Raw genomic sequence first — 27,937 nt, 5'->3', positions numbered from 1 at the left:
CCAAGAATTTAGATTGTTTTTTAGATTGTTGAACAGCTAGATACTGAGATAGTTCTAAATGATTATGGTTATCATGATTTATTTATCCTAATGACGATTTTTGAAGATTAATACTTTACTCTTAACTAAAACTCATAGTTGAGCAAAAAATTAGATGTGACCAACAGATGATCTATAACAGTATTTGATGTTTGCTCTGGTTTATTGGGGTTTGTTTTTAGTTTTTCGAGACAGGGTTTCTCTGTGTAGTTTTTGGAGTCTGTCCCAGAACTCACTCTGTAGACTAGGCTGGCCTCAAACTTACAGAGATCTTCCTGCCTCTGCCTCCTGAGTGCTGGGATTAAAGGTATGCGCCACCACCTGGCTTGTATTTGCTCTGTTTTTAATCAGCAGAAATAATCCATGTGTCATGTCAGACAATACTACTTTTGTGGTTTTGTTTACTTATTTATTTGTATTGCTGAGTGTTGAACAGAGGACCTGATGTGTGGAGAAGCATTCGCTGACTGAGTTACATCCCCAGCCCTGAGGTTTGTTTTTCTCTGTAGGGAACACAAAGAACTACGGAAACAGATGCTGCAAGCTGGAAGCCATTTAGTCTCTGATGACGCAGAGCATGTGCTGGAGCAATTAGTCAGGAAGATGGAAAGCAAAGGAGACCAGATCTCCAAACTCAAGAAGCATCAAGACAGTGTAAGGATACTTTTCTTTAACAAAGAAACAAACACACACTACTCTTCTAGAACTGCTGGTCTTCAGGACACAAAAACAATTGCCATACAATGTGGGAAAGAAAAAAAGAGCTACTAGAAATCTATGTATATTTGGAATTTTCTTTGGGCCGCCAACCAGCTCCCAAATAAAGACATGGAGACTTAATATTAATTATGAATGCTTGGCCTTAGCTTAGATTTGTCCCACTAGCTCTTATTTTTTTTTTTTTTTTTTTTTTTTTTTTTTTTTTTTTTTTGGTTTTTTGAGACAGGGTTTCTCTGTGTAGCTTTGCGCCTTTCCTGGATCTCGCTCTGTAGACCAGGCTGGCCTCGAACTCACAAAGATCCACCTGGCTCTGCCTCCCGAGTGCTGGGATTAAAGGCATGCGCCACCACCGCCCGGCCCCACTAGCTCTTTTAACTTAATTTAACCTGTTTCCGTTCATCTACAGTTTGCCTTGGGGCTTTTTTTTTTTTTTTTTTTTTTTTTTGGTTTTTCGAGACAGGGTTTCTCTGTGTAGCTTTGTGCCTTTCCTGGAACTCACTCTGTAGACCAGGCTGGCCTCGAACTCACAGAGATTCACCTGGCTCTGCCTCCCGAGTGCTGGGATTAAAGGCGTGCGCCACCACCGCCCGGCACGCCTTGGGGCTTTTTACCTTCCTTTCATTCTGTATGTCCTGCTTCCCTGCTTCCTCCATGTCTGTCTGTCTGGCCACTGACGTCTCCCTGGTGTTTCTTTTTCTTTCTTTCAGAGCCTAAATTCCTCCTCCTACTTACTTTCCCTACCCAGAAATCCCACCTATACCTCCTCCCTCGCTATTGGCCATTCACCTTTTTATTAGACCAATCAGGTGCCTCAGGCAGGCAAGGTAAAACAGCAACACATCTTTACATAGTTAAACAAGTACAACACATCTTTACAAACAAATGTTCTGCAACATAAACTAATGCAACACATTTTTGCATAGTTAAATATTCTGCAATGTACTTGTGGATTTGGTGTCACATTGGAAGTCTGCGGGTATGGTGTACTAAAAGGTACACAGGAGTCACTTGGTCCTCTTACAGAGAGCCGTCACTGCTTGTAATGACTTGGTCCTCCTTTTCAGTTCTTCCAGACAAGAGTAAGAGCAAAAGAGTTGGTGTGGGTCAGACCTTGAGGAAATTGAACAGTGGCTGTCGCCTTGGCGTCCCTCCAGTTACCCTTCCAGCATTCTTTCCTCTTGTCTTCCCCCTCTGTGCCCACAGATGTGGCACCATACAGACCCTGGTACCACCATCCTGAAGCCATTCTCTCCCTTCCCCTGACACAAGCTGGGCTGCATTGTGTTCCATGGCAACCTACAGCTAGTAGAATTCAGGAGTGGGGCATTCTGTACTCATGTTTCAGTAACTAAGAATGGCATAACCGTCAATATTTTAACAGAAGGATCCTGGGTATAATGTTTTACTCTAAGACAATGACTCCATCCATAGCTGAACTTAGAACACTCTGACATTGCTGACAGAAGGGAGTCCTTCCAGGAAACCTCACATCATATCATGTACTTCAAGCAGCTCTCTGCCTGGGGAGGGTCAGCATCCAGACAAGCCGATGCTGCCACACACACATACTTCTATAAGACAGTGATTTGTAAAAACTCTGAATATTACTGTAGTCAAAAGTTTTCCTGTCCTGACTGCCTACTCCCCATGCCAGTACTGCTTAAATAACCACACAGAGGCTTAATATTAATATTATTTATAAATGCTTGGTCAATAGCTCAGGCCTGTTACTACCTCTTACATTTAAATTAACCCATTTCTATTAATCTATGTTGGCTCATGGCTTTACATGTCCTCTAGCATGTCTTGCTTCCTGGGTGGCTGGCTGGCGTCTCCCTGGCTCCGCCCTCTTTTCCATCATTCTCAGTTTGGCTTTTACTAACTTCCTGCCTGGCTACTGGCCTCTCACTTTTTTATTAACCATTGAGAATAATACATATTCACAGTGTACAGAAGGATTATTCCAGAGCATATTACTATGTTCATTATACTTATAGCCAAGAAAGAAAAATGTATTTTCATTTTACTGGCTTAAAAAAAATATGATTGTGCTGGGGCAAAGACTATACAATTTGTTCCCATTCTCGGAATTACATAGAGGAAACTTGAGATAGAAGAATAATCACGATTTTTAGACTTACCCAATCTCTATACATTTTATAATTTGAATAAGTGTTCAAGGCTTTTATTATGATAAATTTAATCTTTAATTAAAAATTGCCTCCTAGGCAAGTAAACACTTGTTCCTAGCACCAATTCTTTACTTTGCTGTTAATATCACCTAAAAAATCCCCACTCTCTTGGAGCCCTAGTTCCCACCAGGAGCCTTTTGCTCCTCGTCCTGCCCACCCCATCTTCCCGCTCTGACCTTCTCACATGCACGCAGTCTTCAGAGTTGTGCCAGCTCAGCTGTTCCCTGTCGTCACCTCTGGCTTCCTCTCACTCACCGGAGCCACAGCTCCCTGAAGCCAGGGCCTTTGAGTGTTAGCCGACTGCTGAGCAGTGCTGTCTGCTGTGGTCACGAGGAACTTGCTGAGTTGAAACCTTTGACGGAATCTTAAATCCTCCAATCTAGTCATCTGTTTTAGAGTATATTTATATTGATTTTTACCTAAAACATTAGATTTTCTTTTCTCTACAGGTCCGTAAACTGCAGCAAAAAGTTCAGAGCTCAAGGATAAATGACCCTTCTATCCATTGGGAGGCTGGCAACCCTAAAGGACCAAAGAAAAATAGTCCTAGGAAATGTTTGAATGAAACTAACCCTTTTCAGAAAAACAGCAGCGTTCATCCAGTCCAGGTTCACAATCTCCAGGTGAAACTGAGAAGAGACGACATCCAGTGGGAACAGTGACGGCAATAGCACACGTCACCTTAAATGAACCTCACCAGTGAGAGCTTACGTGTCTAAGTGGTTTTTATTTAATATACTTTCGGGAACTTTTGAGTTATGTTTCTGGCCTCTATACAATGTGAAGTTGTGTATTTTCAGAATAATGGCTAATGACCTACCAAGAACCCCAGACTAGGAAGTGGCTGCTTTTTGTTGTTGCTATTAACCAAGGAAGCAACTCCTTGAGGTAAACTGAAGAAGGCTACTGAGTGGACACTCATTCAAATCAAGTTGAATCTGAACTCCGAGTGCCATTCCACAGTGTCACTTAGGATCAATACGAAATGAGAGTCCTTTAACGTCCCTGGAATGGCCATCTTACCTTTTTTTAAATCTCAGCAGTATTCTTGTTTGGAAAAGGAAAAACACAATAATTCTTCAATTTTGTGAAAATGCCTTTAACTAGGCTTTGATGTGACAGCTATAAAAAGTAATGCATAATTGATTAATTTTTGAAGACATTAATTCAGCTTTCTTCATCTTCTATTCCCATTCTCTTTTCCAAATCTGCTTTCCTTTTCAACACCAGTAACTGGGTTTATCTTACTCTTTTGTACCATTTCCTGGGTTTTTGTTTGTGATTTTCATTAGTATATGACAATGTGGGTGTCTAGGACCCAAGAAGATAATGGGATTTTATAAGAAGTTAGGCATTTAATTAACTTTATCCACAAGAGAAAATGAATTAGGTAAATGTGGTGTCTTTTTTTTATACTTTAAAATCAGTGATGTCACAATGGATTTCTTTGTTGTATACATGTTTTACAATAAATTTACACTTTTTGTCTTTCTAGAAGCCTATGGAAATTAGTACATATCTTTGGAACACTTATCTTTTTATCTTCTGGGACAACTAGAAAATTGATGTCATCAACTGAAACTAGACAAAAAGCTATAATAAAGGGAAAAACTTGGAATTAGGGAGGAGGTATAAGAAATGGGCCAATTCCAAAGGGTCAACTGGAGTGTGTATTTACCTGAATTCCCAGGGGATGGGGACTATGCGTTCTGAGTGTGTAAACACTGGAGATCAGGAGCCCAAAGAGCTGCTTCAAAGCAAGCAAAAGAAGCAATTGTTTTCTCTTTCCTTCTTTCTTTCTTCCTTTCTTCCTTTCTTTCTTTCTTTCTTTCTTTCTTTCTTTCTTTCTTTCTTTCTTTCTTTCTTTCTTTTTTTTTAGGACAGGGTCCTTCTGTGCAGGCCTGACCGTCCTGGAACTTAATTTGTATACTAGGCTAGCCTCAAACTCACAGAAATCCTCTGCCTCCCAAATGCTGGGCTTAAAGGCATGTGCCACCACCACCTGGCTCTCATTTTTTGGGACAGTAGGCCAGGCTGTCCCTGGACTCACTTTATAGTTATTGATCTCAAACTGCTCCTCCTGTCTACACCTCCCACATGTTACAGTCATAGGCATGTGCAGCCATGCCTGGCCATAGAGGGCAGTTTGTTTATTTTACATATACATTTGAGACAGGGTCTCAGTAGGTAGCCCTGGCATCTACCTGCCTCTGCCTCCTGAAAGCTGGGATTAAAGGTGTGTGTCACCATGCCCCACCTAAGAAAAGCAATTTTTAAAAAAAAAATTTTTTTAAAGATTTATTTATTTATTTATTATGTATACAGTGTTCTGTCTGCACATATCCCTGCAGGCCAGAAGAGGGCACCAGATCTCATTACAGATGGTTGTGAGCCACCATGTGGTTGCTGGGAATTGAACTCAGGACCTCTGGAAGAACAGCCAGTGTTCCTAACCGCTGAGCCATCTCTCCAGCCCAGAAAAGCAATTTTTAAGGACAATCTGTTTTCCTCGGAAGCATCGAAAGGTGTGCATAACAGAAATAGGTTAACTGTGGACCTTCTGGGGAAGAGGAAACCTGTGACTGGTTCTCATGGTGTGGAGTGCCGGGTTACAGGACCACGGGTAGTTAGCTATAGGGACTGTGGAGAGCGTCTGCAGCTGAGCAGAAGCTCTCTCCAGTGCATCTAACTTACGTCCAACTCCATCCTGCTACCTTAGCAGCTAGCTCCACCTTCCTCCTGGAGAATATGTGCTCTGTCATTTCAATTTAGAAAGAAGGGAAAAAGTCCCAACCAGGGCCGCAACACAGCCCTTTTCTTTCTCTGCCTTTGTTTCCTGAGTGCTTAGGAAACTGGCTGAACATTCTTCATTTACCAATAAAGTCATTTTGTGTGGAAATAGGGCTGGATTTTTACTAACTGGTCATGGGTTTGGCCTGGGCTCAACTCCCAGCACGGAATAAAAAAGAAAAATGTATTGCTAAAACAAATCACCATACAAAAATTTTAGCCATTTAGAAATACTTGACTGTTTCAAATAAGAATTGAGGATTGTCTCAAAAGTATAGTATGATAGAAAAACACTTAGAATTTCACAATGAAAAGACTTCAAAGTCAGTCTCCACTGTTGACGTCTGTACAAGGCAAGGATTCCGTAGAGCCTCGGTTTTCCCTATAAGGGGCCTTCCAGTCCTGCCTCATTAGGTTGCTGTAAGAAGTACAGCACCCAGCAGAGGGTTGGCATTTAGGGAAAACTCTAAATCAGCAGTTCTCAACCTGTGGGTCGTGACAGGGGGTGGCGGGGTTGGGGGTGTGTGCTGAATGACCCTTCCACAGGGGTCACCTAAGACCATTGGAAAACACACGATATTTACATTATGATTCATAACAGCAAAATTACAGTTATGAAGTAGCAAGGAACATTTTATGGTTGGGGAGTCTCCACCACATGAGGAGCTGTATTAAAGGGTCACAGCGTTAGGAAGGCTTGAGAACTACTGCTCTAGATGCTTTTGAATCTGAGCAGAAAAATAAAACACAAGTTTACAAAGCTTGAGGTCTAAAAGCAACATCGTGGATATATTCTAAGTAACTGAGTTGGCGTGTTCAAATCTGTTTACTTATCTCTCGTCTCTGTGGAAGTGACTTTGTCTTGCCTCCTAGCCTAGGTTCCTAAGGGAGGAGTAGAGCATGCTGCCAGGCACTATGGGGCAGAAATAACATGATCACACCGCAAGTCACTCTGGAGTTTGTTTTGGTTGTTGAGGTGACATTTAATCACTAAGAAACGGTAAAGAATGGTTTTGTCAGTCCACCGTAACTACTGAAGGCAAACATTTTCAGTCTACCTGCTTGCCAGCGCTCCTGACTGGATGGGTGGAGCCAAAGCTTTCTTTCCTGGATGGGACATTCTTTGGGCAGTGTTAGAGTTGCTGAGGCAACTTCCTTGCTGGAACATGGAATGATTTCATTGATTTTTTTCACTGCACTGAAAAAGAATTGTCTGGGTTCTATTTAATTAGAAATTGGGGGAAAAAATAGAACTGGAACTTTCTAGCCAAGGCAGGTCTCAGCTTTCATGGAACTGTGAAGCCAGAAAGGTCCAGTGTTGGAGCAGCAGGTATCGTGAGTTTCCTAATACTGGGGGGTGTTGGGATCCAGGATGAGCTGCTTGGGAGCGGGTCGCCGGCAGCGGGAGTTTCTGCAGCGTTATACTGGAGGGAAGTCAGCTCTGGGTGGTGTAAGGTTAAAGTAGGTTGTCTGGGGAGGGGGTGTACTTGAAAAATCGTTTGGGGATTCCAGGATGGGGATGGCACACAGGGCCTCAGGCATGATTTCCAAGTCTGGGCACACACTAAGCCACAGCCCCAGCTCTGAAAAGAATTTTAAAGATTTTGTTGTAGCTCTTTACTTTAAAAGTCCAGGAAAGGCGCAAAGCTACACAGAGAAACCCTGTCTCGAAAAACCAAAAAAACAAAAACAAAAACAAAAGTATAGTTTTTAACTATAACATAGGTTTTTTGTTTTATTTTGTTTGAGTCAGGGTCTTGATGTGTAGCCCAAGCTGACTTTGAACTCTTGATCCTCCTGCCTCAGCTTCCTGAGTCCTGTGATTAAAAATATGTGCCACCGTGGCCAGTTCATAAAGTAGTATTTTTAAGCTATAATGACTTGTCAAAAAATTAAATACAAATTTGATTTTTCAAAAAGACTATGAATTTAGTTATGTGTATGTGGTGTTGTTTGTGGGTAAGTGCACCTGAATTCAAATGCCTGTGGAGGCCTGGGTGTCAGATCTGGAGCTGGAGGGACAGGTTGATGTGGGTGTTGGGGACCTCACTCAGATCCTCCGGAAGAGCAATGCAAGCTCTTTACCCACTGAGCCGTCTCTCCAGCCCCCTATGTATTTGACTTTAAATGTTGGGAGCAGTCTGTCAGGGCAGAGCTGGTTAGTTCTGTACAATAGAATGGATGTCACAGCCAAAGATGCATGGGCTGACAGATCATGGGCTGATGTTATTGGTGTGGAGTAAATAATTCCTACGTGTTTACAAACTTCTCTATGAATAGATAATAATCAATGTAGTGCTAGAAATGCTAACTGATCATTTTAATTGCCTATGACATTCAGTGTTTCTTGTACCAGATGGGAATTCAGTGGGTCTGTGTGAATAAGGAGGCCACACCCAATAAACCTATAAAGGAAAATGAAATCTAACTCTGGGGAAAGAAACTTTAGGCCAAATTTTCTTTAATTGTTTCTCTAGGCTGGCCCCAAACTTCTGTAGTGTTGGGATTATAGGCGTCCACCACCATAGTCGATTGAAGCAGAATTCTTTTTTTTTTTTTTTTGGATTTTGGTTTTTTGAGACAGAGTTTCTCTGTGCAGCTTTGCACCTTTCCCTGGAACTTACTCTGTAGCCCTGGCAGGCCTCGAACTCACAGAGATCCTCCTGCCTCTGCCTCCCAGAGTACTGGGATTAAAGGCGTGTGCCACCACCGCCCAGCCTCTGAAGCAGAATTCTTTTTTTTTTTTTTTTTTTTTTTTTCTCTGGAGCTGAGGACTGAACCCAGGACCTTGCACTTGCTAGGCAAGAGCTCTATCACTGAGCTAAATCCCCAACCCCAGAAGCGGAATTCTTGACCACACTCTGCCTAGAGTTCTTTGGATTTTGCTTGTCTAATTTTTCTTCATTCTTCAGGCTGTCCTTGAACTCACTGAGTAGATTATTTTTGTCTTTCCCATAGGCAGAGAGCCCTGAGGGCAAGGTTCTTTCTGCTCATCCTGTAACATCCAGCACAGTGCTTGGCCCAAAAATGGTATCTCACTAAATGTTTATTAGATGATTTGTTGCCTACAAATTGTAGGAGGCTACTGCTCTGGGCTGAGCTCCTGCACAGGGTCCCAGCAGATCAGCCTAAAAGTTATTCCGGCCCCAAAGGTAACAAATCAAGACTAAGTTATTTAGCCTTTCAGAAATAAAAGGTAACAATGAGAATAATTCCCCCAATAGACCAATTTTAATAGGTCTATTAATGAGATTTCCTCTGCTTTAATCTTTACAAAAGCAAATTACTTGAAATAACCCAAGGTATTTTGTCTCCATCTCACATAGAAGGTCGGGTTTTTGTCTTTGTTTTCTGGGGTTTTGTTTGTTTAATTTTATGTGTGTGGGTGTTTTGCCTGCATGTATGTCTGTGCATTATGTAAATACAGTGTCTGCAGGGCCCAGAGAGGACATTGGAGCCCCTGGAACCGGAGTTAGACAGTCGTGAGCAGATGAGTGGGTGCTGAGAATTAAATCGGAGTCCCCTGGAAAAGCAGCCAGTGCTCTCAGCCACCGAGCCGTCTCCAGCCCTGGTTCTTGTTTTGTTTCTGTGGTTCTGGGAACTGAACTCCGGGCCTCGCACACACCAGCCAAGCACTGTGCCATAGCAGTGCACTCCCACGCACCTCAAGGGAGTTGGCTTTGAGGTAGCAAACCCCCTTTTCGTTCTTCATACTTTTTGCAGCCCTTTTCTGAGTATAAAACCAGCTTCACTCTGCAGCTCATCGGAGCTCCTGTTTCATGTAGTGTTGCGTGATTCGAGCATCACAGAGCCAGTTAAGATCTTGAAACTAAACGGTTTACGGTTCATGGACGTGTGCTAACCTGACCTTATTAGTGACCTTATCTGAGTACTGGGCTGGGCACTGTGCTTTTGGGCACCTGGTCAGCTGTTCTGCTCAGGTGCTTTCAAGAACTCGAGACCTGTTTTATAGCCCCTGGGAAAGAAGAGCCCAGCACTGTTTGCTTGGGGCAGGGCTGGAATGGCTTCCACTGCCAGTGGGCCCTTAGAAAGACACCTCCTTTAGTGCTGTGATGTCACTTTGAAGACGAGAACTGAGAGCCAAGGGTTCTTCAATTGGATATTGCTGTATTTGACTTGTTCATTTAATAAATATTCTCTAATAAACACCTATTTATGTCAAAGTATCAAAGGCAATGGGAGATTCAAGAGCAGCAATTCTGACAGGTGAGATATGGAACAGTGTAAATAAAGAGAAGGAACAGTAGATGACAGGGCAATGGCCGCTGCAGATACCCAAACGAGTCCACGCCTGCTCAGTGTTTGTTCTTTCTCCTCGTGACAGATGCTTTGGGCTTGGCCTGTTTGTGATTTCTGCGTCTCCATCTTGCTCTGTATCATTTTACCTGCTCTCTCCTGGTAACAGCATCCCTCTACCTCTTCCTGGCCTTGTTTATTGACAGTACCAGGTACCGGCTTGTTTAGGGTTTCAGACGCATGTCCCCAGCCTGTCCTTTAGCAGTATCGTATTCAAAGGCAGGACCAGATATCAACATATGAGACATTAAAGAGAGTGTGTTGGGAAGAGAGGTAAGCATTCATGACTTAGATAAAACTGAAAAATAATATATACATAGGAAAGGTGTGTTCCAAAGACCACAACTACTGACTTGCACACAGTTATGCAGATGGTTGATAGCTTTTCTCATGAATTGAAGCCACGGTCAGTTCCTCACCTTTTCACTTTGCTGGTTGGGTCAGATCTGTTTGTACAGCTACAGACCATATCCTGCCTGTGGGTTGGCACTGTGGTGAGTCCCAACCAGCCCCTGTTTAAATGATACAGACATCAGCGGTGCCACGGTGCTGCAGACGTGGTAAAGGTGGATGATGTTCTCAAAACTTTGTAAACAGTGGAGTATAGTTTTGTTTTAATTTTCCCATGATGCTGCAGACCAAATCTTGGGCTTTGGGCATACTAAACACAGGCTGTATCTCTGAGCCATATAAGTGTGGACTGGCCAGTTCAGAGTAGAGATGCTTCCGGACTCCTTGTATGGCTGTGGAAGTCTGCTGGTTAGCCCACATGGGCTAATATGAATTTATTTGGTGTGTTTTACAGATGGAAGCCCGTTTTAACCAAACTCTTGGGGTTCCTGGTTTACATGATGCGATTTCCAAACACTGGCTCACCTACATCAGAAAGACTGCTTTTCTAATGTAGGCAAATAAATAAATTAACAAAATTGTTTGCCAAGTGACCTCATTACTCCACCCCACTGTGGACTCGGAGGGGTCTGGGGTTAGGGAAGAAATTCGTTCTTCGGGTGCTGTGTCTGTTTTATAATCCGCAGAGAGGTAAGACTTGTGGTGCGCATGTCTGCAGTCTGAAATGGGCAAACCCCATTTGTCTTGGTAACAACAGTCAGCGCGTCATAAAAAGTACAGCCTGCGACAGCAACATTGTAGCAATCCTGGCAAGCGTGACTTTATGCTGAGCGGTCTGCCTGTTCCCAGTTGTTTTTTTTTTTTTTTTTTTTTTTTTTTTGGTTTTTCGAGACAGGGTTTCTCTGTGTAGCTTTGCGCCTTTCCTGGAACTCACTTGGTAGCCCAGGCTGGCCTCGAACTCACAGAGATCCGCCTGGCTCTGCCTCCCGAGTGCTGGGATTAAAGGCGAGCGCCACCACCGCCCAGCATGTTCCCAATTTTATAATGGGTTAGTAGAAAAGATACGTAGCTTATTTCAAAAATAGCTTTGTTAAGTAACTCCTGAGAGGGAGTTTGTGTTTCTGTGGCTTTTAATTCTTCATTTTAAGTCTGTGACTGTTGTAGTCTCCAGATTTCTTTGTGGCCACATCAACATTGTTCTGAAGAACTACTGTAGAGAAGTCAGCAAAAGAAGGGCCCTCATTATAGTTCTACCCACTTAGAAGCAGTTCGTCATGCTAAAGTTGCTTCAACAGTTAAAGATAGGATCTGAGCTGGCGACACCGCTCAGCAGGTAAAGGTGCTTGCCACTGAGGCTAATGACCTGGCGTGTTTACGGGAGCATGAGAGGGCCACACCCAGCACCCACGCACTGTGGTGAACCTACGCACCTCCATGCACACCTCACGCACATACACGCACACACACACACAAACAAAATAAATGTTTAAAATGTTTGAAGATTGCCGGGCGGTGGTGGCGCACGCCTTTAATCCCAGCACTCGGGAGGCAGAGCCAGGCGGATCTCTGTGAGTTCGAGGCCAGCCTGGGCTACCAAGTGAGTTCCAGGAAAAGGCGCAAAGCTACACAGATAAACCCTGTCTCGAAAAACCAAAAAAAAAAAAAAAGTTTGAAGAGCTCCTAGTCTTTATGAGAAAAGGGTTGGAAAGTAGGCTGGCCCTTCCAATGACGGTAAAATAAGGCACCCTTGAGCGTCTTCTGATTTCGTGAGCCCAGGCTCTAGAGAACCTTGCAAGTGTTCTGTTTGTTTCCTTCTTACTGGTTTCCTTAAAGTTAAATGTACGGTGAAGTGTAGGTCACTTCTTGGAAAAACCTATTACTGAGCTAGTACAGAATGTGAATCATTCCTTGCCTGAAATACAGGACTGATGTTTACAGGGCAGTTGTCCAAAATAGTCCTGGCTGGCTTGAAAGCATTTCACTTTTCATCACTGTGTTATTTAAAACATAAGCCATTTTGGTACACAGGAAACCCACTTAAAGTTAAATTTTCTCTCCTGAGAATCCTAGAGATTGTTTTTGGTTTTATGACTAGTTTCTAGCAAAAGTATCTTTACTGCCTTAAAATATTTTCAGAGATGAGCTAGATGCAGAAGAATATTAATGTTTTACATACTGAAATGCCTGAGCATGTGAAGAGCATTTTTGCCTTCAGTTTTCCCAGAAATTAGCCAAGTTCCTAATGAAAAGTGGAGAAATCCAGCACAGATGGGAAGTTCTTCCTGGAGAGGGACATCTGGGGCTGCTTGGATCTCCAAGCACCGCTCTTTCCGGCGGGGTGCGCTCTTCTATGGACTTGAGAGCGTTGATAGTGGTCGGACGGGTTTTGATCCGTTTTTGTCATGTGATTTAAATGGTCGAAATATTATCGGGGTTTTTTTTGTTTTGTTTTGTTTTTGTTTTTTTAGACGGGACTTTGTTCCTCTGTCCTTTACAGAATAAACTTGGTGATCGTTTTCCAGCATTGTAGTAGAATACCTGAGAAAGTCCGTTCAGATGTCAGCTCACAGTTGCAAAGCTTTCTGCCTGTGTTCTCGTGCCCCAGTCACAGTGGCTCCAGGGTGAGGCAAAATATTATGGGATGGGGTTGGGGGTGACAGGGCAGGTCTCTTAGCTGTGACCTCTGGGAAATAAAGAGAGCTCACTTTTTTAACAAAGTTCCAAAACCCACAGATGGGTTTCTCTGCTGATGAGTCAGCCCTTGTGATCCTTTCTCCTCCCAAAGCACCTGTGTCTCCGGCACCCCACTTCCGGGGACTGTTGTGGTTTCTTCTATGATAAAGTCCCCTGTGGAAGAAACCTTCCAGGAGAAAGGGTTGTCTTGGGTCACAGTTCAGAGGAATGGAGTCCATGATGGTGAGGAAGGCCCGGCACCAGGAACAGAAAGCTGGCTGACCCTCTGAATCCACACCCAGGAAGCAGAGAAAAAAGAGCCAGATGGGCCTGGCTCAGTGGCGACCTAGCCCACCTAGCGGTGTACTTCCTCCAGTAAGACGAATCGTCTAAGGGTTCCACGACATTCCCCTACCGCACTGCCAGCCGGGGACACGTGAGCCCAAGGAGAATGTCTTGTAATCAAACCACACGGGGACCAAGCCATCAACACGAGACTTCTAGGGACCATTGCTGTTCTAAATCATAACAAGCTCCCAAGTGCCAAGAGGGCTGTGACCTATGTGTGGGTAGACTATTGTAACTTGATCACACAGTCCAGTCACAGACTTTGTAGATGACAGCAGGATGTCCTAGTGTCCGAAGACTGGACACCCAGACCAACTAAAACACTGTTGCTTCAGACTACCATATGCTGAAGTTAAAAACCATAAACTAGCCGGGCGGTGGTGGCGCACGCCTTTAATCCCAGCACTCGGGAGGCAGAGCCAGGCGGATCTCTGTGAGTTCGAGGCCAGCCTGGTCTCCAAAGCGAGTTCCAGGAAAGGCGCAAAGCTACACAGAGAAACCCTGTCTCGAAAAACCAAAAAAAAAAAAAAAAAAAAAACCATAAACTAGCCGGGCGGTGGTGGCGCACGCCTTTAATCCCAGCACTCGGGAGGCAGAGCCAGGCGGATCTCTGTGAGTTCGAGGCCAGCCTGGGCTACCAAGTGAGTCCCAGGAAAGGCGCAAAGCTACACAGAGAAACCCTGTCTCGAAAAACCAAAAAAAAAAAAACCATAAACTATTTAGAAGTTAAATCATTTAGGAAAGTTTATGTGCAGAGATTTGTAAGAGAGTCCAAGGAAGATATATCAAATTAAAAATAAGAAAATTAGAAGAGAAAACCCTATAGAATTACCAAATTCATTATTTTCTCCACAGTAGAAAACAATTCAAATGATTACCATATCTGAGAAAGTCATCGTGTGTCTTTGGACATCAGCATTGCCCAGACTGGGGATGCAGTGTGTCAAGAGATTTATAGGGGAGGCTGAAGATCTCGTTCACTTGGAGAATGAACTAGCCATGATGACTTCCTGTAGCATTTTATATCAGTATTTCATTTCCAGTGATCCCCAAGATGGCCTTCGGGGGGTTCGGTGGTTAAACCAGCAGGACTCCTGGAACCCAGAAAGCTTCCGTGCTCCTGGTTATGCTTCATTACAGGAAAAGGATACAGGGTAAAATCAGCAACCGATAAGGCACATGAAGGACCTAGCATGTGTGTGTAAACCCAGCGTTCTGGAGACTGAGGCAGGAAGAGTTCGAGGCCAGCCAAGGCTACCTAAGAAAACCTGTCTCAACCTCCTTCTCTCTCAAAACTGCATAAGCCAGAGACTGAGCAGCAGGTTCAAGCATTAGGGTGGTTTTTGTTTTGTTTTGTTTTCCTCAATGAAGTCACTCATCCAGCAGTGTTTGTGACACTGCTCTCTGAGTTTGCCAACAGGAAGCTCCTCTAAGCTTGGTACATTGGTCACATGGGCAGGGCTGGCAGCCTGTATGGCTGACCTTCAGCATCCAGCTCCACCAGCAGTCAAGCTGATCCTATCCATGTCCCTGCCATAAGTCATATTGTTAGCTTAGGCTATCTGCCATAGCCAAAGGCTCCAGGTGAACAGAAATACTCCTACCGGGCGGGAAATTCCAAGAACTTAGAAGTCATCTTCGAGGAGCTGGAAGAGCCGAGCCTTCCTTTAAAATGTGTCGAGTCACAGTGAATCCCTGCTCTGCAGATCCTCATAGCTGTGTCGTTTCCTAACCCTGGAGTAGGATGGCCTCTCCAGACTTCCTACTGCACAGATTAACCATCATTCTTGAGCTATTTTCCTGATTCAGTTCTGTCTCAGGTTTCCACTGCTGTGATAAAACTCTGAGACCAAAAGCAACTTAGGCAGGAAAGGGTTTCTTTCACCCTGTGGCTTGTAGTCCATCATCCAGGGAAGTGAGGGCAGGATCCTGGAGGCAGGAGCTGATGCCATGGAGGGATACTGGAGGGGTGCTGATGCCATGGAGGGGTGCTGCTACTGCCTTGCTCCTCATGACTTGCTCAGCCTGCTTTCTTATATACCCCCAGGAGCACCTGCCCAGGGGTGAGCTAGACCCTCATCCATCAAATACTAATCCAGCAAATGCACCACAGACAATCTGGCTTTGGGGATTTCTCAATAGATATTCTCTCTTCTCCAATTACTTTAGCCTATGTCCAGTAGACATAAGATTAGTCGGCACAGGAGCGTTACTCTAATGCTTAATTTAATTATGTAAGTATGAGTAAAAAATTGATGCTTAACATACAAAGGAATTTGGTGTAGGTCTGGTTCATGTGTAGGTCTGGTTCATGTGTAGGTCTGTTCATAAAGCTGGAGCATCTGGTGTGAAGTTTAAGGACAGCTTTGGTTGTTGTGTGGAGTAAAGCCATAAGGTTGTTGTTACAGTAAGAACCATTGCACCCTCTGCTGCCAGCTGCCTAGACTGGGCTGTTTGAGGATGGGCTGGTCTCACATTAAGGGGGTCCGTGGCATGGTGCAGACAGGAAAGGGAGCAGGTTCTTACTGACTGCTGAAACAGCCACAGGGCCATGATGAGTAAAGGCTCTTAGTCAAGGCACTAATGTCTCGCTTTGGAGACCAGGCTGGCCTCGAACTCACAGAGATCCGCCTGCCTCTGCCTCCCAAGTGCTGGGATTAAAGGCGTGCGCCACCACCGCCCGGCAGGGGGAAGCACTTTTTAAAGGCATCTCACTTGAGAGGTAGAGGCAGGAGTATCAGGAGCTCAAAGTCATCCTCAGATACATAGCAAGTTCAAAATAAGCCTGGGCTACGTGAGAGGCAGGCAGATCTCTAAATCTGAGGCCAGCCTGGTCTACAGAGAGTTCCAGGACAGCCTGGGCTACACAGTGAAACCCTGTCTTGAAAAATAAACAAAACCAGAGAAGTTTACTTTGAAGGATAATTTGTAAGTAACTGCAAGTTTTGAAAGGACTGCCTCATAAAAATACTAAGAGTTTGTGGACATCAACTTTGCAATTGTTCATGGCAGAGAAGACCATCTCACATGCTTGCCATCACCTTGGAAGATCACCACAGACCCCCCCCTGCCATCACAGCCAGTGTTGACAATAGAGGGGTTACATATTCACAAAGCTTAAGGTTTGTTTTTTACATTTAAAAAAATTTATTTCTAAATACTTTACATTTTTATTATTACAAACCTTATTTTCAAAAATTAGCCGGTTGTGGTGGCGCACGCCGGTAGGATTTGCTGAAGGAGGCGGAGGCAGGAGGATCACGAGTTCGAGGCCAGCCTGGGCTACACATTTTAGCCGGGCGGTGGTGGCGCACGCCTTTAATCCCAGCACTCGGGAGGCAGAGCCAGGCGGATCTCTGTGAGTTTGAGGCCAGCCTGGACTACCAAGTGAGTTCCAGGAAAGGCGCAAAGCTACACAGAGAAACCCTGTCTCGAAAAACAAAAAAACAAAACAAAAAAAAAATTAAATCAGTTCTTTGGCAATTTCCTACATGTATAGAAAACATCCTGGTCACTCTCCTTATGCCCACTTCTATGTCTTCCCACCCCTAATCAGCCCCTCTTCCCTAGATCCCCTCTTTCCTTTCCCAGATCCGTGACTTCTGAGTTGTTTTGTGACCATTCAGTTTAATCAGGGTCATTGTGTGACCATTGTATTGGGATTATTCACTGGAGTCTGGTGGGGTCACCAGGGGGTATGCAATTGACTCATCAGTGTGGAGTAGGGCTCCTTAGGCTCCTCCTCCATATATGCCCGGCTGTGAAGAGATCTGTGTGTGTGTGTGTGTGTGTGTGTGTGTGTGTGTGTGTGTGTACACCCAGTCATCCACTGTTGCTGAGAGGCTGTGAGTATAATGGCTGTTGCGTTGCCAAAAGATGGCATTTCATAGCCTCTTTCCCTGTCTGTAGATTCAGACTCCTCACGTGCAGTGTCCTCGAGCCTGGGAGGGGATGCTTGCTATAAGTGTCCTGTTTAGGGATGAGCACTCAAATGTCACATATTCTCAGCTCTGTTTCTTTGGTTTTCACTGTTTTTCTGAAGATGAGTGACCGTGGGCTGCTTTCGTTTGCCGTGCTTCCTTTTCTACTGTGGGGTCCACATGCTCACTGCAGCAGGGCGATGTGTCGGCTTTCACACGTGCATCTGCTCCCTGGTAGTTACAGAAGCTTTCTACGAACAAACGCTGGGGAGATCTGTCTTCACTCGAGGGGACAACAAAGGATTGGAAAACAAGCTTTTTTGAAGGAAAGCTGTCATCTTTGTCTAATAGGGAGACATTCTGACAGGACAATTACAACAGTGAGGGCAACAGAGAATTAAAGAGTAAAAGAAAAAGACAGAAAAAGATCACTTTCTGACCGCAGCATGCCAGAAAGAAATAAAAATACAGGCAGACTTCTACACCCCTTCGATGAGCCCTCTTTCAGAGAGGAGATCTGTTCACCAGTATTTTTCAAATCCCAGCACATTCCATTGGTGAGTCCAGACGTTGATTTGCTGGGCCACCACCAGGAGTGTCTTTGTAATGAGCTAGAGTAGAAACATCTCAGACCGCTCTACATGCAGCGGCAGCAAGCATTTGCCCTTGGGGTGGGGGTTGCCATGGAAGCAACAAAGCCTGGAAGGTCTGAGGTTCCAGAAGCAGAAGGTGAGTGCACAGGCCGAACTGTTCGCATCCTTAGCCGTTTCCAGTTTGGTCTTGGTGGTGCTCTCGGTCTAGAACCCAAACATGGCAAAGAGGGGTCAAAGAAGATTCTTAAAGCGTGGTTCAAGAGCCGGGCGGCAGTGGCGCTCACCTTTAATCCCAGCACTCGGGAGGCAGAGCCAGGCAGATCTCTGTGAGTTCAAGGCCAGCCTGGTCTACAGAGTGAGATCCAGGACAGGCTCCAAAACTACACAGAGAAACTCTGTCTCAAAAAAACAGAAAAAAGCCGGGCGGTGGTGGCGCACGCCTTTAATCCCAGCACTTGGGAGGCAGAGCCAGGCGGATCTCTGTGAGTTCGAGGCCAGCCTGGTCTACAGAGCGAGATCCAGGAAAGGCGCAAAGCTACACAGAGAAACCCTGTCTTGAAAAACAAAACAAAAAAACAAAAAACAAAAAACAAAAAACGAAAAAAACAGAAAAAAAAATTAAAAAAAAAAAGATCGTGGTTCAAGAAAATGAATGGCAGACTTGGATGTAAAGTCTGAAAACCAGGCAGGATGGCTCACGCCTACAATCCCAGCACTTGCGAGACTGAGTTTGAGGCCAGCCTGTTTATAGTCTTGAAGTTTTTTTTTAAATATACATTGACTTTCTGCTGAATGAGGAAATGTATGAAGGAGACTGGGGGCTGACTGGAACAGGAAGGTAAAATCTGCAGTCCTGTGATTCTGTTAGGAAACTTGTTGTAGGGAGTACAGGGCAGGTCTCTTCCTCAAGTGCTGGCCAGATTCTGAATCAACGGAGGCTGAAAATCCTAAGTTCAAAATCCTGGAAAGACAGAAGTTCAAAGATGAGAGGAGAGAAAAGGCAAGCTGTCAGTCAAGAGCCTGAGGAGTCCACGCCTGAGGAGAAAGCAGGGCACACAGGGGCCGAGAGGACGTGATGCTCCTCGTAGGACCAAGCGACCGGGAGACATTTGCCCAGCTTTCCTCTCGAGACACTGGCCAGGGTATTGAAGCTGCATGATGTAAGAGGCTACAGAGCCAAACTGAAATATCTAAAGGGCACAACTAACTGTGTGTGCGTGTGTATGCGTGTGTGTGTGTGTGTGTGTGTGTGTGTGTGTGTGTGTGTGTGTACTTGTTCACCTGTAGGGAGCTATGTATGGATGTGATGTGGTCAGATATGGGTGTTGATCCAAGGCTGCTGTTCTCATCTTACTCATTGAAAAAGTCTCTCTCCATCACACCCAGAACTTGCTGATACAGCTCTAGGCTAGGATTATAGGCAGGCTGCCATGCCTGCCCAGCGTTTATGTGGGGGCTGGGGATCTGAACTCAGTCCTCATGCATGCACAGCAGGCCCTCTATTCCAAGCTTAGGTGATTCGACGAAAGCAGGGCTTGGGGAAAACAGACAGTGTTAACAGACAGTTAAGGGCTGGCAGCGTGGCTCGTTGGTGAAGCACTGGCCTGCTGTGGGTGCAGCCCTGGGGTGGACCCCAGCACTGGGGAGAAAAGACAGACACCATAAAACAGGTGATACGAATCTCCAGAGCTGGAAAAATAAAAGCAAATTAAACATGATACCTAAAAGCAATGATAAGTGATGAACTGAAATCAACCAGAGACATGAGTGACCTTAAAAATCAATACAGATATTAGTCCTTCAAAAACATGAACGAAATTGATACATTCCCAAGACAGATTGAGACAAGAGAGCAAACAGAGAAACCGTGACTCTCAATGTAAAAGTTTATAGCCTTGTACAGTCTACAGACATTACAATGTTGAAGCTTTCAAATGTCAAGAAAATGAAAAATGGCTTGTAGGATGAAGGAAGTGTTTGTCAGGTATATCTGATAAATGGCACACACATGGAAGGTATAAAGAACACAAGCTGGGTGTGGTGACCCAAATCTATAATCCCCAAACTTGGGCGGTGAAGGCAGGGAGATCAGGAATTCAAGGCCAGCCTCTGCTACACGGGGATTTTGAGGCCAGCCTGGGATACACAAGACTCTGACTCAGGAATTTTTTAAAAGGAACACGTACAACTCACAAGAAGAAGAAAAAGGGAGGCGGAGGGAGGAAGGGGGGTCAACACTGAACTCCTAAATAGATGGTCAACATCAGTGACCACTAGGAAACGCAAATGAAAATCATATCACTTCATACCGAGTGTGGTAGCTTAAGCCCAAAGCACCAAGTTTGGGCACGGCTGCCGGGAAACTGGACCCTTGCATCTTACGGAAGCGTGTACAATCATGCTGCTACTTTGGAAAACATCTGGTAGTTGCTCACAAAGTTCAAGCAGTTAACATTTGACCCAGCCACTCCACTCCTGCATATGTATGTACCCCCGGAGGAATGAAAACCTTTGTACACAAATACCTGAACTGTCAGAGCAGCGTTCACATAGCCCCGAGTGGAAACAGCTCATCAGCCGTCAGCCGGTGAGCCACTGAAATGCTATGCAGCTGTACGATGGAAAGTTACTCAGACATTGTAAAGGAGTGAAGCACAGAGCATGCTGCTCATGCTGTCATCTCAGCACGGGGAGGCTGAGGCAGGAGGATGGAGAGGTCAAGTCCAACCTGAACTGTATAGCAAGACCTTGTCTCAAAAACAAAGGAGTCACATGTCCGTACATGCTATAACATGGATGAGTCTTAAAAACATCATACTAAATCTGCCGGGCGGTGGTGGCGCACGCCTTTAATCCCAGCACTCGGGAGGCAGAGCCAGGCGGATCTCTGTGAGTTCGAGGCCAGCCTGGGCTACCAAGTGAGTTCCAGGAAAGGCGCAAAGCTACACAGAGAAACCCTGTCTCGAAAAACCAAAAAAAAAAAAAAAAAAAAAAAAAAAAAAATCATACTAAATCAAAGAAGCCAACCACAAAAGACCACAAATGGTATGGTTTCCTTTATATGAAATATCCAGAATGGGCAAATGAATGTCGGCGACAGAAAGGGGGTCGGTGGATGCCTTCTGCTGAGAGGGAATGGCTTAGAGAGCGGAGACCAATCAGAGCACTTTGCTTTGGGGGTGGGGAGGTGAGAAACTCTGAGGTCATCGTGGCAATGGCTGTAAGACCCTGCAGACACTAAGACCATTGACTGAACATCCTACATGGGATTAATTGTATGCAGTGGAAATTATATCTCCACTAAACTGTTCAAAATAAGGATAGCCTTCAAAATGTGTCTACTTATGTGTTTCAGGTATGAAATGGTCTGTAAGAAAGCTTATTAAAATAGGCACAAAGGGAAATAAGCAATATGAGTTGTCACATATCTAGTATCTTTAATATTTTTATTTTATATTATTATAGTATGATTGTGTGCATGCATGGTGCTTGTGTGTGTGTGTGTGTGTGTGTGTGTGTGTGTGTGTGTGTGTGTGACACAACACATGAGGCAGAGGACAACTTCCAGGAGTTGGTTCTTTTTATCTGCCATGGCACCTGGGGATTGAAATTCAGGTCATCAGACTTATACAGTGCCTTTACCTGCTGGGCCGGCTCACCAGCCTTCATATGTAGCTTTTTATTTTTATTTTTATTTTTTATTTTTTGTTTTGTTCTTTGTTTTTCGAGACAGGGTTTCTCTGTGTAGTTTTGGTGCCTGTCCTCGAGATTGCTCTGTAGACCAGGCTGGCCTCGAACTCACAGAGATCCACCTGGCTGTACCTCCTGAGTGCTGGGATTAAAGGCGTGCGCCCCCACTGTCCAGCTCATATGTAGCTTTTAAGAAACTAAATCTGGAGGGGCTGGAGAAATGGCTCAGTGGTCAAGACTACTGAGTGCTCTTCCAAAGGACTAGAGTTCAATTCCCAGTACCCACATGATGGCTCACAACTGTCTATAACTCCAGTTCCAGGAATTTAATGCACGTTCCTGGCCTCCTTGGACACTGCATGCATTTAGTACACATATATACCTGCAGGCAGGCAGAACACCCATATGTATAAAGTAAAAATAAATAAACATAAATAGATCTCACAAAAATAAACAAATCTGTAATTGAAACCCTTCCTACAAAGAAAACTTAAGATTAAAATGTTTTAAAGTGGATTTTCCCGAAACTTTGATGAGGAAATAACAAGCCATACATTTTGTCTTTAGAATCTAGAGAATACTTGATGACTTGTTTCAGGAAGCCAGCGTGGTTCGGATCTCAGAATCTAACAAAACCTTTAGGTCAAAACTCCAGGCCAGTTCCATCAGTGACTATGAATGCAGAAATCCTAAACAGCGTGTCTATCAGCCGTCCGGCACTGGGGCAAGGTTGAGATCCTCGGCTCTTAGGGAGGAAGTATGTCTTGGTTCATGGTTTCAGAGGTTTATAATCCTGGTTGCCTGGCGGGTTGCTGTGGGCCTGTGGGGAGGCAGAATGGTGGTGGGGGCGCAGGTAGAGGGGAAATAGAGAGGACCTGAGCACTCACTCTCCTAGTACATCCTGCCAGGGCGTGTAATGGCCTACTTCCTCCAAGTAGACCTTCCTCCTCCTCAAGTTCCTACCGCCTCCTGGTGGGAGAGAGACCAAGCTCTCAACACATGAATGTGGGGATACATTTCAGATCCAAACCACAGGGACAGATGGAGCCGGAATGCTGCTGAAGAAACTCAAGGGGTCACGTGAAACTCAGTGAGGTCCCACTGCTCTCCTGACACACAGTGGGTGCTGCATACGTGTTACCCATTCTCTCCCTCCCCCACCCCCACCCCCCAAACAAACAGCAGTTTGTCTGAGTCTCTTTAAAGCTAGGCACAAGTGTCAGGCAGCGGTGGCGCACGCCCTTAATCCCAGCAGAGCCAGGCAGATCTCTGTGAGTTCGAGGCCAGCCTGGTCTACAGAGCGAGATTCAGGACAGGAATTAAAACTACATGGAGAAACCCTGTCTTGAAAAACAAAAACAAACAAACAAAAACTAGACACAAGAGCTCATCAGCCATGGCTTCCTCTGAGCCTCGTCCATTTCACAGACCGTTGTCAGGCAAGCCTCGCTTTATGCCGGTTTTCTGAATACTGGACTGGACCACAAAGAAAGTGCACAACCCAGGATTAAATATCCTCGTTTCAGAGCTGCAAAGTGCTGGAACTACCCAGGAAGTGAAAGCAGGATGTCTGGCCTGTGGGAGCAGGACCAGCCTTCTTCCCCACGGCTCTCAGCTGCAGCTGGAATGCAGCTGTCAGGGCAGCTGTGACCTGTTTGCCCGACTGGAAAGGATGCTGCCAACTGGCAAATCTTTTCCAGAGGAACATTTGACTTGGCTGAGAACAATAACAGTGCATTTTATTAGGCTCCAGCCGTGTGCCAAACATGGTAAACGTATGACTCAGCAGGTCCACAATCCAGTCTGAAATAGATACTATTCCACTTTTAATATTTATAAAAAGAATAAGTAGGCTCCCCAAGAAAGGCTCTGCACAAAACACCCCCATAGCTTAGTTATTTGTTGAAATGATAACAGATTGGCTTGAGAAAATATATATGAAAGGAATCCAGAAATATAACCCAGTGTGGTACCATAGTCCTGTATTACCAGCCCTTTGGAGGGTGGAGAGTTTGAGGCCAGCCTGAGCTACAGAGTAAGATCCTGTCTGAAAGTGGGGGTGGGTGGGGGAGGAGTGAGGAAAGATGGAGGAAAGAATGAAGGAAGCAGGAACTTTCAAATGTCAAAAATGGAGCCGAGCATGGTGGCACACACCTTTAATGCCTGCACTTGGGAAGTGGTGGCAGGCAGATCTCAGTGAGTTCGAGACCAGCCTGGTCTACAGAGTGAGTTCCAGGACAGCCAGAGCTACACAGAGAAACCCTGTCTTGAAATTTTTTTTTTAAAAAAGTAAAGACAAATGTCAAAAGGGGGAAAAGCTGAAATGTTTTCAGTCTCTATAATGAGACATCACTCCTGTGTCCAGAACAGGTGTAGGCAGCCAGAACGCTATCACCGAACCCGTGGATCACATTGTCAACTTGCACATTTAATTATTAACACTAAAGGCTTAGCAAACAATTATGTTGCATTTGTCAGATAAGGGTGGGGTGGGAAATCCTCAGGGATTTTTACTCAATGATAAAATTGGAATGTCCATTGGAGGCAGCAAAATTAAGAAAACACATTTTATTGAATGAGTGTAATTTTCTTCCAAGCCCAGATGTACAAGGGTCACAATCAAGCTGAGATTCTTCATTCCTGGGACATTTTCCAGACCCAGAAGCTCACGCCTTCAAAAATGCCTGTGGAGAAATACCTCAGGCTGGAGGAGAGAGGCCGCAGACACCCCGTGTCTGGGTTGGAGCGGGGTTAGAAGTCACTCACAGTGTTTAGTGTGCAATCCCCACACATCTTCGTGGAGACCACACAAGTGGGGCAGGGAGCACGTGTCTCGTTAATCAACTCTGAAGTCAGAGCTGGAGCGGACATTCTTGAAGATTAGCCTAGCTGAGCAATGATGCAGGCCAGCGGTGACTCTAACCTACTTTTTCCTACTGTCCACCAAGCAGTGATTGCATCAGAGATCACATCTTATCCGGCCAATCTTTCCATTGCAAAAGTGGGGGTGAGAGCTGTTGAGACGGGTCAGGGGTCACAATGCTTACTGCCCAGCCTGGCCACCTGAGTTCTATCCCTGGGACCCATGTAAAAGGTGCAAGGAAAGAAAAACCACTCCATAAAGTCGTCTCTGATTTTTACACATTTGTTGTGGACACACACTCATCCCCACACATCATCTGTACATACATATGGACAATTTAAACACACGCACCTTCCGGCCACGCTGGCCTGACTGTGGGGAGCAGGTTAAAGCCCCACGACGACCGGATCAGGCTTGCTCAGAGAGTGCCGCCTAAGCTTCATGCTCTTCTTTTCCAGGGATTCGGAGCAGCACAAGAAACCATGGATGGTGTGTATAAGCTCTCCTCCACAGAAAAGATACAGCTGTTAGAGAAGGACCTGGCCGTAAAGCTAAGCGAACTGAAGGCTGATCTGGAAGAGCGGGCGCTCCTTCCGGGAACAGCTAACTGGACCTTCAGGTGGGGCTTCTGGGACCTTACCTCCCACCCCCATTCTACATGCTCAGTCTGCCCTGCTCCTTTTTCTTTAAGAACAGTTGACATCATGTCAAACTCAGATACACGGCACACGGCAGCCGTTTCCAATGCCTTTGCGTCCGTCCCCCTTGCAAGTGCGAAGGGGGCCCAGCCTTGCTTAGCTGCCGAGATCGGATGAGATCTGGGTGCTTAGCACCATGCAACCATGGAGGATGAGCCCTTTTCCAACCTGTTCTAGGAACAGTCAAGGCAGATTGAAGCAAATCTTATCTAATGAGGTGGGAAAATATTTGCTATTTTCCTAAGTTCCAGAAGCTACTATATAAATGAAAAGTTTTATTTTACCTAATAACGTTGAATATGACCTTAATTTTGATAAGACTCTTAAAAGCCGATACAAAGTTGCAGATTTGGTGGTGCGTCCTGGGAAACGATGTTCTGGCGATGATGATGGTGGCCATTAGGTTGCTTTAGAGGAGCAGAGGGTCACTGAGTCTTTCAGCCCAGGACCTTCATGACCATTTCTGTTAACATGAGAAACCCAGTTGGTTTGAGGGTTATGGGGAGGAGATAGGGGAAGAAACAGTAATAGTCTGAGTTTCTACTTCACTCCAAAGCTAGTTCTTAAGAACAGGTACTCCAAGCTGGGCGGTGGTGGCACATGCTTTTAATCCCAGCACTCAGGAGGCAGAGGCAGGCGGATCTGTCCAGCCTGGTCTACAGAGCGAGTTCCGGGACAGCCAGGGATACACAGAGAAAACCTGTCTCGGAAAGAAAGAACATGTTCTCTACATGTTTCCCTTGGTGTCTGAGACAGATCAAGGATAGAGTGGTCAGGAAAGCAATCACAGGACCAGGCAGGTCATTGTTGCTCTTAGACTTTTCTTTGCAAATGAGGCCTTATCACCTCTCCTACCTCATAAGATTATGAAGATCACATGACAACCGTACGCTTTTTGAAGACTATGAAATTCCAGAGATCAAGTGCTGATATTGCACCTTTTACATCACACAAGTGACTCCTCAGTGTGTCATGTAACAGGAAGGTTTATAGAAACTTTGAGAGCAGCGTGACAGAAATCCTGCATCCCCACATTTCCCTGTGGCCCCAAACCACTCTACACTGTAATGTCTGGAAGAATCTAAACTCTAAAAGATGCATGTTACCTGTTTTCTAGGTATAGCGCTAGTTCTAAGGAAAGCGAAATAAATATCCACTCCTGATAAATCACTTTAGCATTCTTTTTTATTACTTAGCTGAAAATTATCTTTCTTTTCCTTATTATATATTATATATTAATATATATTATATATTATATTTTCTTTTAATCCCTATGTGTTGTCTGTGAGTGTGTGTGAGTGCAGGCTGGACGCTAGAGAACCCTCCAGAGTCAGTCCTCAACGTCTACCTTTTTGAGACAGGCCTCTCAGCTGTTGCCATATATGCCCAGCTGGCTGCCCCTGCTGGCTTCTGGGAATTCTCCTGTCTCCATCTCCCATCTCACTGCAAAGAGCACTGGGATATGCAGACATGCACCACTGAGTCTGTGTGAAGGATCAGCTCAGGTCCTCACATGTGCATGGCAGATGCTTGTCTACATTACCAGCTCCCCAGCCTCCTCCTCTTCCTTCTCCTCCTTCTTCTCCTCCTCCTCCTTCTCTTCCTCCTCCTCCTTCTTTCTTTTCTTTAAGTTTTCTTTTTAAATTTTTGCATTCTTTTCCTCGTTTGATACCCTAAGCCCTGGACATTGCAGTAGTTCATGATGCCCACAGAATAAGTGAACACATGCATTCCCAATATTCACTGAATTAATGAACATCTCATTGTGGGTTGGTCACTTATGCTCAGTGGCCTCCATAACCAGTCTTTCTTTGGATCACCAGCTCCCAAATGATAACATAGAGACTTATTATTAATTATGAAAGCTTGGCCTTAGCTTAGGTTTGTTCCCAACTAGCTCTTAAGACTTAAATTAACCTGCTTGTATTAATCTGCACTCTGTCACATGGCTCGTTCTCTCTCCTCAGTACCATACATCCCACTTCCCCTGAATATGGCTGGCAAATCTCTCTCAAATCTGATTCTTTCCCAGAGTTCCTATCTCGCCCTGGAAGTCCCGCCTAATCTCTCCTGCCTAGCTATTGGCCGTTCAGCTCTTTATTAAACCAATCAGAAGGTGCCTTAGGCAGGTGAAGAAGGACAGAGACACATCTGCCTACAGTGTACAAAGGACTATCCCAACAGGCCTCTTTTAGGTCACTCACAGGGCTTTGAGGTTGACTAAGAAGAACGACATGACTTGAGAGAGTTGGGCAGCCAACCCATGACCGCCCAGGCTCCCAGGATGCTAAGGATGGGAGACAAGAAGCAAGGGAAGCCTTCTGTACCTGCCTGTCAACACTGAGCCCCTCCCAGTGGGTCACTGAGTCTCCAGCTCCACGAAGCTTCAGAACACACAGACGATGTGCCTGTGACTGACTGATGGCTGCTTTCACTCCCAAGATCTTTCCAGAGTCTCTCTCTCTCTCTCTCTCTCTCTCTCTCTCTCTCTCTCTCTCTCTCTCACCCCACTTTCATCAACATTAAAATACAGGGTAAGAGGTGTAGCTAGAGTTTTTCTGGTCCTGCCAGTCCCACAGCTGCTCAAACCCAACCAAGTAAACACAGAGACTTATATTGGTTACAAACTGTATGGCCGTGGCAGGCTTCTTGCTAATTGTTCTTACAGCTTAAATTAATCCATTTCTATAAATCTATACCTTGCCAAGTGGCTCGTGGCTTACCGGTACCTTACATCTCGCTT

At 45.0% G+C, this 27,937-nt stretch overlaps 2 protein-coding genes across 6 annotated transcripts in view; both read left to right on the top strand.

Annotated features, from left to right (window-relative positions):
* Cep57l1 (centrosomal protein 57 like 1) overlaps positions 1–4,453 on the top strand; it is a 69,281-nt gene extending 64,828 nt beyond the window's left edge. For all 5 annotated transcript variants that reach the window (XM_052751522.1, XM_052751518.1, XM_052751519.1 and 2 more), the window contains 2 exons: positions 549–693; positions 3,401–4,453. In XM_052751522.1, the coding sequence (XP_052607482.1) occupies positions 549–693; positions 3,401–3,613 (358 nt within the window). In that variant the 3' untranslated portion in view covers positions 3,614–4,453. The remainder of the gene's footprint in view (positions 1–548; positions 694–3,400) is intronic.
* Positions 4,454–4,563: 110 nt separating this feature from the next.
* LOC128118689 (uncharacterized) overlaps positions 4,564–27,937 on the top strand; it is a 193,972-nt gene continuing 170,598 nt past the window's right edge. The window contains 2 exon segments of the mRNA XM_052751515.1: positions 4,564–7,071; positions 24,955–25,115. Coding sequence (XP_052607475.1) covers positions 24,979–25,115 — 137 coding nt within the window. The 5' untranslated portion in view covers positions 4,564–7,071; positions 24,955–24,978.

This window comes from Peromyscus californicus, unplaced genomic scaffold (genome assembly GCF_007827085.1).
Source record: "Peromyscus californicus insignis strain IS unplaced genomic scaffold, ASM782708v3 Scaffold_22__1_contigs__length_63687245, whole genome shotgun sequence".
Lineage (NCBI taxonomy): Eukaryota > Metazoa > Chordata > Mammalia > Rodentia > Cricetidae > Peromyscus > Peromyscus californicus.
The sequence above is the reverse complement of the archived record's forward strand: the minus strand, read 5'-3'. Positions and strand labels throughout refer to the sequence as shown.